The sequence below is a fragment of the Aplysia californica genome, unplaced genomic scaffold (assembly GCF_000002075.1).
Source record: "Aplysia californica isolate F4 #8 unplaced genomic scaffold, AplCal3.0 scaffold00078, whole genome shotgun sequence".
Classification (NCBI taxonomy): domain Eukaryota; kingdom Metazoa; phylum Mollusca; class Gastropoda; order Aplysiida; family Aplysiidae; genus Aplysia; species Aplysia californica.
Genome location: NW_004797348.1, coordinates 1473273 through 1493372, shown reverse-complemented (window position 1 = coordinate 1493372; position 20100 = coordinate 1473273). Strand labels below are relative to the sequence as shown.

Below are 20100 nucleotides of genomic sequence, written 5' to 3'. Positions count from 1 at the left end.
GACTGTATTTCAAAAACTAATAATTTGCGATGGATAGAGAGTCAATATTCGTATGAAATGGATGCAAAAGAACAATAAAAGTGTTATATATAGTACCTGAACATGAAACGTTAATGAAAGTAGAATAATACCCAAAATAGCAAGAAAAGTTCAGCAGTTTGGCTTTGTACAACTTAAGTATCCCCTCAAATGGCAGAATAACATACATGGTATATATATATATGAACATCCAAGCATAGGGATACGCTTGAAACATTTTCTTTTGTGTTTGTTTCTATATTTTCTCTTTCGTTTTCATTACTCTACTCGCTGAGTTCAGACGTAGCCGAGAGAAAATAATATAACAGTTAGTTAGCTTTGAAACTATTTGTGTGCAAAGATGAAGTAAATTGAAAGCATTTTTTTATACATAGGATGTACCTGGTATGATCACTGGTCAACAAAACATAATTTCAACAACAAAAATGTATCACCTGTATTCAATCTGTATTTGGCATCAGTGGCATAATGGTAAGGTTCTCGGACTCATAACAGTAAGGTCGAGGGTTTGAATTTCGTCAGAGACCTGAGATTATGTCTTTGGGAAAGGCGCTTTACACATATTTTCCTCACTTCACCAAAGTGAGAATGGGTACCCAGCTACAGACAGCAAAAGGTCTTGTCAGTTTGTTGGCGTTTTGCGTTGTATGCTTTCCATGAAGCTAAGAATGTTTCTGAGTGTTTTAGGGGCTGCTGAGGTAGGTAATAATAGTTGTAAAGCACTTAGAGCATGATAGATGTAACGCATAGAATGTGCCATATAAATATAATATGCAAAATTATTATTATTTTAAGTTTTAAGTGTGTAAAAATTTATCAGAGATCATATTTGTGTCATTTATATAAAACGTCCAACAAATTTTACCATCATTTTCTTGCTGAGCAAGTATTGATTTATCTAGGTGATTATGTATTACATCAGTCATCAAAGAGCAAGAACAATCTTAAAAGTGTATTGTTTCTTCCGAATCCAGAAAAATTTAATAATAGACTCATTTTTCCAGATTGTTCACTTTTCATGCAAAAGTAGGCTATTTAATTCGGTTCAACTTCAAGTCAAGTAGGGCCTACTTGTCACAGCAGATACAGTAAGAAAATATTGAACTTCTTTTTTCAGTTTTCAGTCCCTTGATTCGAAGGTATGTTTGTTTGCTTGTTTGTTTGTGTAAAGAGAATTACATCAACACAATAATGGTTACTTAGTGCTGGTAAGAGCGACAGACAGAAACAACAGAGGTAAAGTAAAGAAGTAGGACCTACAGTGGCGCCTTCCAACTACCCGTCCAAGATAAGGGAGGGGGGATGAGGGTGTAAAGCTATTAGTATTCTTGGTAAAAGATTTTTTTTTTAACTTGAGAGGCCCAGTGAGCATATTTGCCCTGCTAATAACATCTTAGCAATTTAGAGTCGAAGAAGAGCAGGCCAGCCTGAACAAAACTCTGCATCAAGTCATATCCCAAACTGAAGAAACCCTGAGCAGTATACAAAAAACAAAAGAGTATCTCTGAAAATGGTATGTGATTGCCTGAAAGGCAATGGACCTCATGTTCTAGTATAAAACTAAGCTATCAAAGTAAATTTAAGATGCATTTTGAGTTGAAGAACCTAGCAATGACTACTTTTCACAACAACCAGCAGAGAGCAGGAAAGGAGGAGCCGGAGGAGAGAACCGAAGAACAGCAACAAAACTGTATTACAGCTAGTAACAAAATATGGTTACATATCTCAGTCAAGAAATAATACTCTAAAATGGGATATATCATAAAAATGCAGTTCTTTCCCCAAAAGCCAAAATATTGTACCATAAAGATAACATAACACTGGTGGAGAAGTATAATGAAAATGGAAATTTTAATCATTGATCCAAAACAAGAGAAATTTGAAACAATCAGATTTGATTTAACACAAAATGAGAGGGTTGTTTCTCTTTCTTTCATTTCCATAAAGACTTTCATGTGAACTGGTTCAAAGCACATTCATCCCAACATGTACTCAGGCTAACATAATGAGCAAATGCATTCATTGCACAAAAAATATATACACTGCCCAACTGTGCACAACTCCAGACGTAAAATGCAGGTACATCCTTAAAAAAAGAGCCAATGTCACCTTTTGCTAAAATCTGGACAGACAAGGGCTAAAGTTCAAGTTTCTCAATTTAAGTACATACAGTCAAACCTGCCTAATGAAACCCTGTCCAAGACAGAACCCTGTCATAACAGAATCTCCCTACTTCACCTTTAATAAATTTCTAAATAAAACATCTGTCTAAGATTGAAACCTGCTCAATCCAGAAACAGAAAGAGAAATTCCTTCCCTTTAGAGGGTTTTGTTCTGTAGAAGATGGAAAATGTTTAGCCGGCTCAGCCCAGATTTGAAACAAAACTCTCAAGTTTGGTTCCATCGACTCTAACCTTTACCCCACGCCGCAAGGCCAGGAAAGGGAGAAGGGGGGAGAGGTTTGAGGGAAGCTGTTACTGTTACCAAATGCACACAAGCCCAGGGTGGTGCAGTTGTGAAATTTCATCACTGCTTGGGAAAATTCTCGAGGGGTGCTCCAGCAGAGAAACTTTCCTGGGTAGTCAGATGTGTGAAATTAATTTGACCAATGCCTGCCGCACTGAATGTACAGCCAGCCCAGAAAAAAGTTCCTAGAAATGTTGTTAGATGCAAAGGAGGGGTGGCATTGGTTGACCGTACTTATTACAATGATGGGTGGGGCTAAGGGTGGAAACAGCCACTGCGTTTATTTGATTCTGTATTTAATTGATCAAACAAACAGCGGTCCTATGAGATGCAAGCACTAGTGCAATGAATATAAGTAAGACGTACGTATGACATTGTCAGAGAGGCTAGGACAGCACTTAGAAGACGTGAGGTTTTTAACCGCTGCTTGCTGACCAGCCAGGCAACCCTTGATTCTTACTATGTGCATGCTTGCTCTCTAGAATACCCCTTAATTCCCCTGTCCAAGACAGAAAAAGTCTAGATGACATTTTTTTCTTGCTCCCTTGCGATTCTGTCTTGGACAGGTTCGATTGTACTCATAAAAGTTGCCTTCAATTTCAAGATTTTGGAGGCATAAGGTCTTCTTTTCTAAGGGTTTGTCAAGAGGGGACGGGGGCGTCCAGTAAATTATTGTCATTTCATTGAAAAGCTTATTTTCAATTGCATTAAAATTTTTGAACGTATAACCAAAATACCTACATTTACTGCAACAAAGTGCAGAACACAAATACGATCCTCATGAAGCAGCATTTTTTTTTAGCAAATATTGGCCTAAAGAGCCGCAAGCACCAACTTAACCAGATTTAAAGTATAAACCATTTCAAGACAAACTATTAGATATCTGCTGTCACATAACAGTACCTACTTCTGTTACTACTACTACTTTTACTACTACTACTTCTACTACTACTATTACTGTAGTAGTGTGGCTGAAATATGCAGGCACAGCCTCTAGTGCAACAGATTTACTATTAAAAGATCAAAATGTGGTGCTCATGTACACACGCAGCGCCGCCAATATCAATCATAGCACAGTTTAAAATTATTTACTGTGTTGTGTACGACTGTTATTGTTACCTCGTCATCTCTGTTGTATAGGAATATTAGTCCAGCAAACATCATGGGGAAAAAAAGGAGAAAGATAAGGCTTCTTCATAAACCTCATAAGACAACTTTTTGCAATGACGTGGTAACAATAACAGTCGTACACAACACAGTAAATAATTGTAAATTGTGTAGAAAGGATTGAATTGAAAAATCCTTACTGGGTTTTTTTACCGCCACATTATAAGACTAGGGGCCAGAGATAATATGTAGGGCCTACATGCCAACACATGGCCCTAGCAAGACATTTACATGTGTTTTCAACTTTATGGACAGTCTCACATTACAGTTTGAAGTATAATCAAAGATCCTGTGACAGACATTGAAGAAATTGACATGCCACGAGAAACTGAAATAAAGCAAGAACCTCCCTCTCAAGTGAAAATCCAAAGAGAATTTTTAAAACCAATGTGTAGCTGAACAAAACAGAAAGAAACTTAAATACAGATTTTTTTTAAAAGGCAGGCTAGACAAATTTTTTACAGGCTAAATTTACAAGCGGCCAATTTGACTACACAGGGGATGTTTCATTATGAATTCATTTAACAATAGGCAAATTGTTGTGGCAAAGTAGGGGATTGTTACTTCCTGCATTCACTACCAGTTTCCCTTCAGTCTGATGCCAGCAGACATGAGAGATTTACTGTGCTGTCAAAGATTAAGCCAAAAAGAGAAGACCATCAAGAGCATAAGCACATACACATCTAGAATTGAAGAATTGAAAAAAATTACACCTCTCTGCCAACCACCTAAAGAAATATGCACGACTTTTTATGTAACACAAAATCATAATTCCTGTCTATTCAGGTCAACATGGGGAGTACCATCAACTCAATTGGTATCATTCTGGACTATGGAGGGGATGGCCCTGGTTCGAATTCTGAACTTGGGTTGTTCAAATCCTGAACTTGGGTATTTTTAAGACTCTCAACCCATTTCACTTGGTCCTATCAGAGATGGACGTTCAATTTAGAGGTCCCGTCTCTTAACTAACCATTCACAAAGTTGAAAGGGGAGTTAAACCTGTACAATGGGGATAATGCAAAATTCTTGCACCTTTGTCAGTTTGTACATATCGCACATCATTTACATTTGCAGTTCTTCACCATCTTTAAATTTTAAGTTTTTTCGCAAACTGTGTGGCAAAGATCGAAAGGTGGAACATGGCTGAAAAGCTTGTCTGCCTTCATTTCCTGTTTACAATTGTCGGTTACACCTGTGTCACAATCTTGTTTCTTGACGTCCTTGGGATTTTCTATGGTCTGAGAATGAACTTTTGAATCACTGACATCTTCATTATCAGAGTCTGAAAGTTTCCTCTTTTTGGAAACCTTCAGGTCTTTTACGTCATCTGAATCACAACTTTCACTCTTCAAATATTTTGAATAACTTGATGTATAATTTTCAAGAAGCACTTCATCAGTGGCAACACATATTGCCTTTTCCTTAGGCAAAGTATGATGTGATGAGATACATACAGATGGTCCACTAGAATCTGGTATGTGAATATTTAAAGCCTCACAAATCTTCTTCATAACTTGATCCACATACGTTGAAATTTTGAGATGGCATTTCTTGTCATGTTTTGTAGCTTGTAGATTGATGATGACAAGTTGACCACCATTTTTCTTTGTCAGCAAAGGGATATTTCCACTAGGAACAATCTGTAGCGAAGTGCCTAGACACAAGCTCAGATCAGCTTTCCTGAGGAATAAAAAGCAGATTACGGTAGAGACCAGCAATAAAACATACAGTGACATTTTGTTAAACAAAGAGGATGAAGAAGGAAGAAACAAGGATAATCAGTTCAGTATGTTGCATTGTTGTTTCAAACTATTCAAATCAGCAGACTCAACAAAACTAGCTCATGAGTCTGAAAATCAGGACACGCAGATAAGTAAACATCCACACGCATAACAAGCAGCAGAAATTATGAGACAAAACTAGACTGACAAAATGCATAGCAACAAAGAATATTTGCTTCCTACACTAATCATTACCAAGAATCATCTTCCAATCTGTTCCATGGCGTTTGACAGACAAGGCAACAATTTGCTTTGTTTTGATTTTGTGCAGTTCTATTAATTTTTTCCATGTTCTCCTCAACATAAAAAAAGTCATTTTGAAGGCAGAGGCCTTGGTGCCCCAACAGAACACAAGGCTGAGATTTCTGAATAAGTACACATGTTTCGATAACAAAGTCATGATCAAAAATCAAACTCTCTGTACAGTTAACCCTTTTTTACCTCCTTCCTCCCTTACTGCCAGGTTTTATCAATGCCTCTACTATATACACATACTATTTGCCCTTTTAAACGGTTATCTGAGGTGTGCAATCCTTAATAAAGGAGATCTACCCCCACAACACTGCCTACGAAGCAAACACCAGGGGTACACGCTACAAAACTGCACACAGAACCCACTTGGCAACTGCATAATAATAATCTCTCTCTTGCACACAGGACTTTGCCAGCTAGCACCAACAAAAGAAAATAAATCATCATAATATTATTGTCCTTCAAGCAGTCACGAAGAATCATTTCATTTGACATTGGGCAGCATTAAAACCCCACTATACTACCAAATTTGTGCTCGTCCCAAGGTTGGTAGTCTGAAGTGGTTTTGACTGTAAAGAGGTTATTCCATGTTTCCATCTTTTGCTAATCACAGCATTGTAGGTATCACTTTTTATCTTTAACAACAAACATAACCTGCGAGTTCAAACAAACCGACGTAACATTGACTTGAACTCAAAATAATTCACATACCATATCAAAATTTAGAACAATTATACAATTTTCTCCCTACACAACATATCTGAGCTCCCACAACATGCTAAATATACCTGCTGTGTTCTTCTGCAAGCTCCAGATCTCTTTCAGGAAGTGAGTCCTCCCAGTCAAGGATTGTGTCAATCAGTTTTCCCCTGAAATAACAGAAATATGCAGATTAACAGGACAGACTACAGATGCTCCTGAGCCCAAATCTGGAGTATTATAGTATGTTTGGACAAATTTCAATAGTTAATCAGATCAACCACTCACACAGATCTATCAAGGGTCACCCTTGTTGATTAAATCAAAAGGGGGGATTCTTTTGACTCAATCATGTTTAGTCCCGTCTCCAATCCAAGTAACTTTGCATATTTCCCACTTTTTCCTGACACCCTGAGCATCAGAATCTTACAAGACCACAGTTCTCAAAATACTCTTTGGATGTCTATCCTGCAGATACATACTTCACAAATGTTTCTAAAGTAAATACGAGAACCTGAATATACATCCAGAAAATAAGTAAAAACTTGAAACCTCAAAGTTCAAGGTGATATCCAGTTACTAATAACAAAGATAAGTTTTAAGCATAATCTTATGTATCCTAATATTTGGGTACAAAGCACCATCCTCACAAGTAAAATAAACTTTTTATAATTATGTTCACAATCTCCTATGCTACAAAAAAAAGAAACAAACATCTTTGACACAAAAAAATGACTGCCCAGAACCAGTTCTTTTTGTTCATACGCAAATCAAATTCCATTTTATTAAACGACAGATTGAGAAGCATTTGACAAAATGTAAGAATATCCCATACATGGCAAAATATAGTGTGAGAATTCTTGCAAGACTCCATGAAGCCAATTCATCAGTATAACACAAAGCCCTCAGGATTTTAGAAGGCAATAATGGACTGCTCACGAGAAGATGGAAAACCACTATGCTTGGATGTGTAAGCATGATATTTACATTAGCGTAACATCTGTCTTCTTTCTTGCTTCTTTGTTCCTATTCCCACTTGGCCAAAAGCCCCACCTTTGAAATGACTTTTTACACTCAAGCATAAAAGCAAAACAAAACAAAAAAGATTACACAAACATGGACCACTTACCTGCACAATCCTCTCGACTTTTTCTGTGAACATGAACCCCCTGTGAGGTTTCTGGCCATAGTTGGTACACATTTTTCTCTTATGTACTGGGAAAAAAATGTTTTAAAATAAAATCATAAATAAGCTCAAGCAGGCATACTTGTATGACATAATTTTCAATGTGTCATAATCTTTAATCCCTTGACTACTAACCATATATGATACTCCCATAGGAGTAGAAAAATACCACAGTGTGCAAGTTGTTATGAGTCACAATCTTTTATCGACGGTTCTTCAGTTATTATAAGAAACAGAGTAGTGAAACTGTATATCAATAGAAAAAGATATGAAGAGATCACTTCATCCGTTGTGTAAAACAAGCCCCAAAACGATGTGAACAACTTGAAAGTACTGAGACTGACCAAGTGCTCTGATTCAGCTTGTTGGCTCTATATCACACAATGTGTGTTAGAGTAACAAAACACTTCACTTTGTTCTAGATGCTACCACGTGCTATTCCACTCGCAGCAGCCTAGAAATAGACATGAACGCATCAGCAAGGGATATAACGCTCTTCATTCAAAGCTGTAGTGTAAAGGTGAAGAAAGGAACAAAACAAAATACGGATTTTTCAAAGATGCACCAGGTACACCCACAGCACATACGGTAGCAAAGAATAAAAGTGTACTACGAACTGCCTCAGACCAGACAAGGTGTTAAGTATTCGACAATATTATAGGAAAAATCAAAAACAGTCCCCACAACCTTACCTATCAAAATGAATTTAAATCTTCCCTGTCACTCAACATGTAAAAAACTAAAAGTTTGTAATGACACAAAACTTTTAAGAAAGAACTCCATTTTTTATAACCACCGTACGTAATGTAAAGTACAAATATTCAGTTTCACTGGGACATCACAATAAGCTTTCTACTGAGCACAGAAATTGTGAACTAAAACAAAGAGTACAGATAAAAAACGATTAATGCTGCAAAGATAACATTTTTTTTAAATGGAAGAAAGGTGAAAAATGTCACTTCACAAAGAATCTAATGTCATTTCTAATTCATGAAATCCAAAGATATATGACATAAACTTTTCTTGACCTTTCAGAATTTGCCTTCTCTCAATAGAAAGTTATAGGTGAAGTTCCCATTACGGTACATCAACAATGAGCAACCACCCCCTCTTCCCTTCCCCCCTTTTTATTTTGAAATTCTCACTCGAACTTTGAATTTCAAGGCCGCATAAGATCTAAGAACTACAGCTCTCCAAGACATTAACTTGAAATTCAGTGTTTAAAGCAATAACAAAGACAGACAAGTATTAGTGTAGCAATTTGATAAAAAGGAACATTTTGTTAAAGCACTAAGGTTAAGAACACTACACTTTGGACTTCAATTTGATCACTCAGAACGAAAGCGACTTAAAACACATACCTGATGGCCACATTTGTTACATTCCTCAACAAACATGTTTCCATGCAGTTCAGAAAGTCGGTTCCTTGGGAAACCAGACCTAACGTGAAGGCCATCAATATTCTGGCTGACGACATACTTCACAATACCTAAGCACAAAAGGAAACAGAAATAAAACCCATGAAATGCTGAGACTAAGAATACAGATTTCTCTCAATTTAGATTTTTTTTTTACTGAAAGTAATGTACAATGTTACAAAATTGAGATTTTGAAAATGAAATCTAATAACAAACCTATCATTTCAAACAAAATTGGCGTGAAGGGCAAGAGCTCAATGTAAACTACTCTTTGCATAAGAAAAGAACAATTTAAAGTTCTTGCAATACATGAAATTTCCCAGTAACAAAGAGAATAAAAAAGAATTCTTTAAAAATTTTCCTCACAAAATAATGTGTCAGGCTAATTTCAACATTTTCTCAAAAAAGGGAAAGAAAAGTCTCAAAACTTCTTGAATCTATTTATTATATAAGACTTCATACTTACTTCATACCAACAAATAAAGCAGCTATGAAACAGAGATATAATATAGCAAATTTCAAGGAACAGCCACTAAACTGTAGGATTTTAAAATATTTTCACCAAACTAATCAACCATTTAATACTAAATGACCATGTCCTTTCAAGACATCAGTTTAACCCTTAAAAGTCATAGGCCAATTCCCTGTTGAGTGGCAGTAAGTTTAGTGAAAATATACATATATATGTGTCACGACGCAGTGAAATCAGACGCTCGTTAATTTTTGGGCAAAAGAAGTTATTGGTCCAGTTTAAAGCCAGTTTATTTATTTGTCTTGATTCCGCTGAAAAAAAATACTCATCTATCTTGCTTAGAAGACGAGATATTTCAATTGATGGAGGCAGGGGTTGCTTGGTGTCAGTAGTAAAATTAGCGAGAAAATGGCGGCCAAAGTTTGAGAGTCCTTGGAAACTGCAAATTTACTTTTTATGTCCTTTGATCTATGTTTTTCTGTAAAATTCCACAAATAAACGAGTTTTTAAATAGACATAAAAGGTCGCGACCCCATTGCTTTCTTGTCATATCTCAATTTTTTAATAACAGTGAAAACAGTTCATAACAAAGAGGTTAAGAAGTTGTCACATTTTCACAGTTTAAAAAAATGGAGATCATACGACAAGAAAGCACTGAGGTCACGTGGCATTGAGCACCAAAAAAAATCCATTAAAAATGTATTAAGACACAGAGAAATGCCCATTTTTCCGTTTCCATTATTTTGACGAGCGCCTGATTTCATTACGATGCATCACGCGAGTTTTGAAGCTGCAATCTTGTATGTCCAACTAAAATATTCGGGAAAGAATGAGGATTTGATATTATGAGGATACAGTCATAGGCCTAACACAGGCAAGAAAATAATGATGACTAGAAAACCAAAAAAAAAAACCATAGGAAGGCAGAATCTAGTCAGTAGACATTAACTTTTAAGAGTTAAGGGCCTTGTGTTTGCATTCATCTTCATTCAGTCGGCTAAGCTTAAAATAACTTTTTACTTACCAGCCCATTCTAAAGCCAATAGTGCCATGTGGGTCACTGTTGGAACAGCAGAATCAAATGTCACGTTGTGTTTTGGGCTCTCCCCCTTCTCTTCTAAGGTCCAAACCCCTGAAAAATTAGTTAATTAATAAAAGTTGAATAGCTAGTCTTTTCGTAGCAAGTATTTGCAAACACATTCCAATATATATTTTTTAACTTTGTCCAATTTTTCCCTGTCTTAATTCTCGAGCCATAAACTTTAAGAACAACTGTGGCTGTTGTGAACATGTATGTCGAGACAATATCTACACACAATAAAAGGCACAAATAGAGAGAAGCATTACCTACAAGCCATTTTGTCTTCGAACACTCGTTAGGTCAACAATCTAAGACAAATCTTTGGACCCATATCACTCGCTATCAGCGAAGACATGTCATGAAAAAAATATGCACAGTACTCCTCCACTACCGCAATGCAGTTGTCTTCCAAACCAATCTATTCATTCCAATATCCCCTCCCCCAATTTTTAATTCATATATTTCATATAAAAAAATAAGCAACAAAATTTAATCTCTGCGGAGTAACGATCAGGTTCTCTTTGCATGGAAATGAGGAGAATTCACTTCCCATGTGGGAGGAAACACTGATTGAAGCAGCACCATTGTTACATTTTCTAAATTGAGTCGATAGGGGTGTAAACCATTTCAGTCAGCTATTCCGACGTACTTATCCCAAAATTTAGATTTTTCTTTTTACTAGTTTTTTAGGCTGTGCTCAAGAGGTATTTTATTCAAGTTCAAATTCTAAATGTTAAAAAAAAAAAGAAAAGTAAAGTAAAGATACCTAATAGGTACAATTCTTAAATGAAACACTTTGTTCTTGTTCTTGAAAAACTTCGCTTTCTGGGCTTACAACACTTTAACAGCTTGCAAATGATTTACAACAAAAAAACAATAATTTGGTTAACTTGAATCAGAAATTATGCAAAGATCCTGACTCAAATGGCAAAGTTCCGAAGAATATAAAAACCACCCCATGAAGAATAGAATGACATGACCAGCAAAAGACCAACTTAAAAGAGTGAGCTTTGCACACCGGAGCAAAGAACTGAAAGAGTATCTGCCCATTAACAAATATATTCCTGAAGAGATCTCCTCCTGTGCCGTTGTGTCTACCTGGCAAGACCAAACATCCTTACACATACAAAACAACATCCCTGGCAAAGAGTAGAAAGGATCACAGACCTGCCTAGAAGAAGAATTGTTGCATCCGAACACGATGACGAGTGCTATCCTAAGGAGCTATGGATGAGAGTCTACACAGATGGATCAGCTGAGAATACAGTTCAGAAAGGTGGGGGAGGAATATAAATCCAATTCTTAATAGGAGAGGAAGTCAAAGAAAGCCATGCTACTAACTACAAAGTGCTCTGAAGACTGCAGCCACTTCAATCACATTTGACCCACACTCCTCTCGCAACGTGGTCCTCCTCACAGACACCCTTTCTGAACTTCAAGCCATTAAATTCAAGAGAGACAGCGAGCTAAATGACTTGACAACAACAATTGCAAATCTCTGCAAAAACCACATAGTAATGCTACAATAGATACCACTTCACTGTGACTTGTTTGGAAATGAAACGGCTGATTCTTTAGCAAAAGAAAGCTCTAAATCAGAGCAACCTGAAAAAAGGAAAAGCCTTTGAAGGCCCAAACCATCATCAAAAGGAAGCTACTAGCAAAGTGGAAGGAACAAACCCACACTACAACCAGGGTGACCCCTATTACTAGTAGCTGCGTTTGACGCAGCCGCGATTTTTGGCATTTTTTGGTCCGCGAATCGCGCCGCGATTTTCGCATTTTCTACCAAAAAGGCTAGAATCTACTTCATAACATATATTAGACATGTATTTTGATAACTTTAAGGTGCCCATGTATAGTTATTTTCATGCCAAGAATGCCGACATTACTTACTTTATTGCTGTTTTTCCTTTAATTTTTCCCTCTTTGTGTTCTGATGTGTTGTTTTTCTATTTTTTGTGGATGTAGCGTAATGTCATTTAATTTGATGTTGTTCCTGCATTTTTTTAAAACATAAATGTGTTATGTTAGAGCGTGTCTCCACCAAATTCGAATACTGACACTGGCAGGCCCCTTGTGTGTGGTTCCATAATTTTCATGTAATATCCTGTACTTTTTCTTGAATTACACATATTTAGGGTTAATCTTTGGATTGGTGGACACACGCCCTTATTGGTTAATTTTTGTGATTGTTTAGATCTAAGATCTATGTGCTGTTCTAATTTTGATTTCATTCTGTTGTGAAACCATTTTTCACATTTTTACCCTTTATGTGGCTGCAAATGATATTTTGGATGCTTAAAACAGAATATATTGAAATTTCTTGCGCTTAAGATTAAGTTACCTCTATCAACATATAGCTATACATCGTCATGGAGAGTTGAAAGCTCAAAAATTAATGTCAACTTTTACCATTTTTTGTGGCAACTTTTGGACAAAAAAATGGCAACAAACGCAGATGCTAGCTATTACCTCCTCACCTGTCAAGAGCAGGTTGTTCTGTTCAGACAGCACAGAACACAACCGACTGAAACACCTCTTCCCGAAGTTCGAGATCGCAAATTCAGAGCAGTGAAAGTGCGGAACTGGCAACCAAACAGGGAACCATTTGCTCAAGGCACTTTTAAAAGGAATATTGGCCCAACCCTAGGCAGAGAGACCCAAAGCTCTATGGGGGCTTGGAGGACCTGTGGTGGACAACAGCCTTCGCACTAGAAACTGGGGTGTCCATTTAAAGATGAACGAGAAGAAGAAGTTAACTTGAACTTGAACATGCTTTCTACATTTTCAATGATATCTAGAAAATTATAATTAAAGTGCTAAAAAACATAATACACATTGAGAGAGTCTCACTTCATCAAAGTCCGTGAAGCTTTATTATATATGGGTTAATTTTTACTTTCACTCCTGCACACAGATGCACTGTTTCAGGGGTCAAACTGCTGTACTGTTTGCTGCAGATCACACATAAAGCCACTAAAACTGTCGCAAATCAATTATTTTCAAGACAATTTCAAATCTAACAGTAAAATATGAAATTATGGGTAAAAACAGGGGGGCATGCCCCCCTGTAACCCCCCAGATTTTCTTTTACCCCAGTGGGGCAGGCCCCCCTGGAACCCCCCGATTGGTCCAAAGCATGTCTATCTCGGTCAAAAACAATCAAATATTTCAAAAACTATTAATTTGCGACGGAAATGAAGTTGATATTCGTGTTCAGCGCATCAATATTTAGTAAAAAAATAGACAACTGGTAGCTGAGTGTGAGACGGGAGGGAAAGTAAAAAAATATCAATGTATTTCAAAGGCAAGTTCAGTTAACAGACACCAGTACCAGTTGCTTTCATCTATCCTAAAAATAAAGAGTTCACCAAGAAATAAAACTAACCAAGAAACAAAGAAAAACTAATCAGTCCAGCCTACAATTATGCTTACAACATAAACAAACAATAAGTGTCCTTTAAAAAAATGTGTTTTAAGACCTGGGAACTGAACACATGATCATTAAAATAGAAAAGGACTTACCATTTGGTCCTCTGAAATCAGGAATTCCAGCAGATGTACTGATACCAGCACCAGTGTGAACAACAATGTACTTGCTCTTCTTTACTAGTTCAATCAGCTGGTCAATTTTTGACGAAAGCAACTCTGGAGCATCAAACTTCTCAGGTAAACCACACTTTCCCTTGTGGTCATAAGGGGATAAGCCAGACGCATAGTTAACCGACATCCTTAGGTTTTAACACCAACAGGTAAACCTGACAAATAAAAAAAATGTGAGGGTTCATTTCGGTAGATCTTTGTATCACAACTGCACGCACATAAGCACCACTGTCACTTTCAGGAGCCAAATCAACTACTTCTAGCTGCCGAAAACAAATCTAAAAATGCAGCAAAGCCGAATTGCAACAAAACAATTTATGGGAAAATACAAGGGGTGTCCCCCAGAGAAACTTTCCAGATTCTTTTTAACTCACGTCATACATTAGGTCACAAATAATCTACTCTGGACCGACATTCTGTACCCATACCATAAAAAATTCACACTTTCTCAGTCCATTTGGTAACATTTTGCTTTTGTGGTGCTCAAGTAAAGTAAAGTATTTACTTTACTTTTCCGATCGGCCATTTGGGTTCTAGCCCTTCTTTTCGAGTAAAGTAATACCAAGAACAAGAAATGCGTGTAGCCATGAACAATCCATCACATAATTAGAGTAGAGTTCAAATAAAAATATCAAATCTCAAAATCTGCAACAGTTGCAGTTGAAATTCATGTGCAACATAAAAATGAGCAACAGAAGTGACCTGAGCTTGAAATTTGACTGATAGTAAAAATAATACAGGTCTTCATTTTATGTGACTCCTTTTCATGTAGGCCTATATATATCTGTAAAAAAAAATTTTGGTGCTGCTCTAGTTGAAGGTCTACCACCCACTAATCTGACAGCTGGGTTAGTAAGAAAGCCTACAGTGATGTTTCGGGTATAACAGGCTTGGGACTGTCATTGGCCATAGTAAAAATGTTTTGGCACTTGCATTAGTTTGTTGGTGGGAGGGGTTGTAAGGAGGGGGGAGGTTTGACTTGAGGGTAAGGCCCTCGGGTCCTGATTTCTTGAAAATAAACCTGTCTGGTCCCTTGCTGCTGTGACTTACACCTGGTCGTCAATCATAATCTTCACCACTTGAAAATTCTTTGAATCTAAACAAACACCATAAAATGAAGCAATTCACCCACCCACCCACAGCTATTGTTAATACCACCATCTTTTATTAAAATGCCCACAGTGCTGTCGTTATCATAGTCAATATTACAGGACTTACACTTCACGAGATCGCAGTACACTGTGGTCGATCATGCGGGACTTACAATAGACTGCCATAGCATGGTGGCCCTTCAACTAAAGCTGCATCAAAATTTGCATAGTAAACATCGTACATACTATTATAGAGATACAAAACATTATATATGTCACTTCTAGTAGAAAACACTTGGTCCAGTAGTAATGGAATAAGGAGCAAGAAAGAGGAAACAAAATGGAGTTAAGGACGAAACTCCAAAGAGGTACTGTCCCTCTTACTCAAAAGCAAAGGTTTCTCCAGAAAAGGATAGGGGTTTGGGTGCATTCAGTATCAATTTATTTCTGAGGAAGGCAAAGACTACTCTGGATAAGACAGGTCATTTTAGATCTATGTTATGTTTTACTTTCACGCCCGTCTCATGTTAAGGTATTGTAAGGCACTTAAATTCTTGTTCATGCTGTGTGTATTTTACATGAATGTTAACATTATATCCATTGCAAATTATTAGTTTTGTTTTAATGATTGCTGGTTTAAACTTAAAATATATTACCCTAAGCCTAAAAATGCATTGTAATTTTTGCGCTTTGGACTGTTCCCAAGGTTGAACAAATCTGGGAGGTTCGGTTAAAGGTTGGCATGCCCCCCCCCCCCCCCCCCCACCCCCCCCCCCTTTTTTGTGTGCCATGATTGGACATTTGCAATTTGGTTTTAAAGTTTCTTGAAAATAATTGATTTGCGATTGACTGTGCTAGGCCTAGAGGCCATGTGTTGTGTGCTCTACAGCCTTATTACAAACTTCTATGTAACATTTTTGGCCCCTTGCCTTATGAAAGTAGGAATTCCGTAATGAGCCACCACCAGTATAGAGAGTTAGGGCGTTAGAATTAGGGTTTGGGATAAGGTTAGTTGTTTAGGTTTAGAGTTAGGGTGGGTCTCTTCTATGATGCATTTGTTCGGGTGGTCGTTTGTTATGGAAATCCTTCCCTTTTGAGTTACTACGAAGACCGTGAGGTCAGAAACCAAATGTTCTATCTGCTCTCTATCAAAATCATTAAATTATATTATTCAGAGTCATTCTCAAGACATTCAAAATCAAAGAATTTAATTTGAAAAAGTTTGACATGCTGTGACACTCAACATTTATTACGTCAAATTTCTGAAACTAGGTACTGTGAGCAGACAGAACTTTGTAATTCTAGGGCGGTTTGACGTTTTACAGTAAAACCCCCAAAACTGCCGAAAATACAGAAAACCCTCAAAAATACAGAAAACTAATCACCTGTGCATGCATAGTCTACTGACTTGTGAATTTAGGTTCCGAGTTCAAAGGCGATGCAATAGTATAAGATTGGCTAGAAGTCAAGAAACCCCTGTTGGGCTAGCTGCTTATAATTCTCAATAATTTCTTGATATCATTGTCTTAGCTCTGTGCAATTTGTAGCAGAAACTGTGGAAGCAATTCCATTAAATGCTCCACCTGCATGCCTCAGCTGGATTCACCAGGAAGTTTTTTAAATAGATATATATAAAAATATAAATGTGAACAGCGTGGTGAAATCAAGCGCTCGTGAAAAATAACGAAATCGGAGAAACAGGCATTTTTCCTCCAGTTTAGCAATTTTTGTCAAATTTTTTTATTTTGGCTCAACATCTGTTTGTCCATATAAAAATACATTCCCACGAAAATTTTACTTGCCAGAAAAGCAAGGCTACGATGTGCAGAAAGAACAATAACTGTAAAAGCATTAATCATATTTAAACAAGCGATCAACTGGAAGGGGCAGAAATTGCCAGACTTGGTGCGCACACTTCGGGACCATGTGAACGGACAATACCAGGAAGTCAAGAGATCCCTGTTGGGCCTGGGGGATTACATCCTGTGCAAGGAGTTCGGCAAATTAGCTGTGAGGAGTGAAAAGTGGCTGAAGATGAAAAAAAAAAGAACGCCACTTCTCTTCATTCCTGACGACCACCAAGGAAGGAGCTAACCTGGTACGTTCCCAGGACAGCCAGAAACTGTTGCAGACACCCAGCCACAATTGCAAAAAAATGGCCAGATCAAGCGCAAACGTACCGCCAAGACCGCAACTACTTCAGCAAAATAGCCAAAGCATGAACACATTTGTTGTGACAAATAAACACAGAGTTCTTTAACACAAAGCTTTTATTGACATTTGTTTTTGCACAGTAATATGAGGTGACCAATGCCTAATAGATGTATTCTTTACACGTTTTTTTTTTCTCTGTATTTCACGGGTTTTCGGGAATTTTCTAGAGGTTTTGGTAAAATGTTATACCCATTCTAGGGTAGCAAAATGGCAGCTTCAGCGATTTTGCCCACAAGGGTGCGATCTGGTAGAATTTTGGCGGACAGTGGGTTGGGGATCCCCAGGCCAGGGTCTTGACACTGACAGGCATAAGACTGATCAGTCAGTTCTATTTAGCCGAAAATTAGTGGATGGGCCGAAAAAAGCCTCTTAATAAAATTTAGAGGTTGCAAAGTGGGTGCTGGCAATAGGTTAGGGAAGGAATTCCGCAGAGGGCCGGCCAACCAACAACACACAAAACAGGGGAAATTTTGAGAGGGGTATACCCTATCCCTATCCAAAACCCTAGGCCAGCTCTATTCTGACTCGAGACCAATTAGATTTTTTATCTTTCTGGACTTGAGTCTAATTAGATTTTTTATGTATTCGGACTCGGGTTAAAAAAAAACGTTTTATTTATTCTGACTCGGCTTCTAAGAGAGTATGTCAGTGTAAAGAGGTTACATTATAACTGTCATCGGGGGATTTTACATATAACCAGAATTAGAACTAAAATTACCTACTAGGACTGTGTAATTGTATCAAAAGTCAGAAGAATGCATTCTCATTGCCCAATGACAGTCTCTACGTACACGGTAATCAACAACTCAGGGTCTTTCCACCACCACTACAGCATCATTTGCAGCAACAAATTTCATTTTGTTGTGTGTTATAATTTTTCTGTTATTAATTCTTTTTTTAAATCACATCGCACAAAATCGACAGCCATGGCCTCTTCCCAAAACCTCTTCCCCCAGCAAGCCGTGAGTTGAGTGCGTGATCGCTAAGCCCAATCTCATTCTACTTGGTCGATACCAATTTGAAACGTGTCTTGGCGAATCATGTAACATCTAGATCTACTTACCTAGAAATAGAACTGCTGTAACATCTATACTTTGGAGTTAGGAGCTATGTTTTCTCATTCACATTTTTATTCATTCACAAATAAGATGTTTTAAAAATCTAGATCTCGCTCTATCTCAAGCCCTCGTGCCAATAACTCTATACTCTATGTGAATGAGAAAACATGGCTCCAAACTCCAAAGTATAGATATATTATTACGGCAATTCTAATTCTAGGTAAGTAGATGTCACATCATTTGCAAAGTCGCGTTTCAAATCGGTATCCAATATGGCTGCCTCGTAAACAAAAGAGACAGGACCGCACTGGGTAAGTAGTCCCCATGTTTCGATTTATATCATTATAACAAAAAATTTTTCAAAACAAAATAAACAGACTGACTATTTCTCCAAACACTCGGGTAAATAAACCTGATCTCTATTTCTCCGAACGGTTTCCGTTCTCGAGATATTTTGGTTATTTGCGAGAGTTCAGCGTCATCTTTCATTCTGCGAGGACTGGGAAGAAGCATTTTTTGCATCGAATTCAATTTCTAGAGCTAGAGATTTTTAGATGTCTAAATATTCAGATACTTCAATTGTGGTTGGGGCAACGTTCCCGGACTATACTTCATTTGAATGCCTTCAAAAGGCACTGCGAGGAAACAAGACTGCTCGACTTTGGCAGTAACCTATAATTAATTTTGCATTTAGTCACACCTAAGGCAATTTAGAAAAAAAAGGGTTTTTTTTAAACCCTCCACGCCCCCACACCATTCCCCCCCCCCCCTACATCCCCGTTCACACCTTACACACACACCCACGCACACTCTCTCTATCTCTCTCACACACACACGCGGACCACTCCATTCACAAAAAACAAAAAAATCTCGAGAACGGAAACTGTTCGGAGAAATAGAATTCAAGTTTATTTTCACGAGCATTCAGAGAAATAAAGCCAAGCTTAAATAAATGCTGCAAATATTTAGGTAGGCTACAAGGGTCAGAAGTCGGATGCTGGACTCGATTCAGACTCCGAAATATATCAATGTATCATTCTTTTTAAATCGGACTCGATTCCAAAAAAAATAGATCTAATCTAGTCACTTCGTAACCATAAACATTAACCCAAACTCTTGTGTCACCTCCATTTATAAAGATCTAGATCTAGTTTACTCAGTGGACCTCAGATCTGTAAAAAGAGGTTTCGTGGTTGACAAACATGGAGTTACAAGCTTAGGCACTCTTTGGAAATTGCCTTCCCGTTTCATTGGCAGCCATTTTGAAATTGATAATTTGCCATATAAACGTGGAGACATTTTTTTTCATTATTATTTTTTGCCAGAGGACAAGCCCCTTGAAACCCCCCACTAGTATAGGACTACTTGAAGCCCCCCCGCCCCCCCCCAACCTCCCGCAGTTATAAATAATGGCTACTGCGCATTAATACACAAATGTAAACACGGTGGGTCCACCAAAGTTCAATCCGGCTAAAATAAATTTTTAATACAAAAAGGGGGAAGATTGAAGAATACCGGACCACTCATACATTATTGCGCGAGAAAGTGGGGTAGGTGGGGTGGGTGG

At 37.6% G+C, this 20100-nt stretch overlaps 1 protein-coding gene across 2 annotated transcripts in view; it reads right to left on the bottom strand.

Moving 5' to 3' along the window:
• Positions 1-1865: 1865 nt before the first annotated feature.
• Positions 1866-20100, bottom strand: part of LOC101860154 (NAD-dependent protein deacetylase sirtuin-6) — a 20035-nt gene continuing 1800 nt past the window's right edge. For both annotated transcript variants that reach the window (XM_005094241.3, XM_013080213.2), the window contains exons 2-7: positions 14093-14325; positions 10508-10615; positions 8955-9082; positions 7537-7622; positions 6497-6577; positions 1866-5355 (exon numbers count right to left, since the gene is read on the bottom strand). In XM_005094241.3, the coding sequence (XP_005094298.1) occupies positions 4770-5355; positions 6497-6577; positions 7537-7622; positions 8955-9082; positions 10508-10615; positions 14093-14297 (1194 nt within the window). In that variant the 5' untranslated portion in view covers positions 14298-14325 and the 3' untranslated portion in view covers positions 1866-4769. The remainder of the gene's footprint in view (positions 5356-6496; positions 6578-7536; positions 7623-8954; positions 9083-10507; positions 10616-14092; positions 14326-20100) is intronic.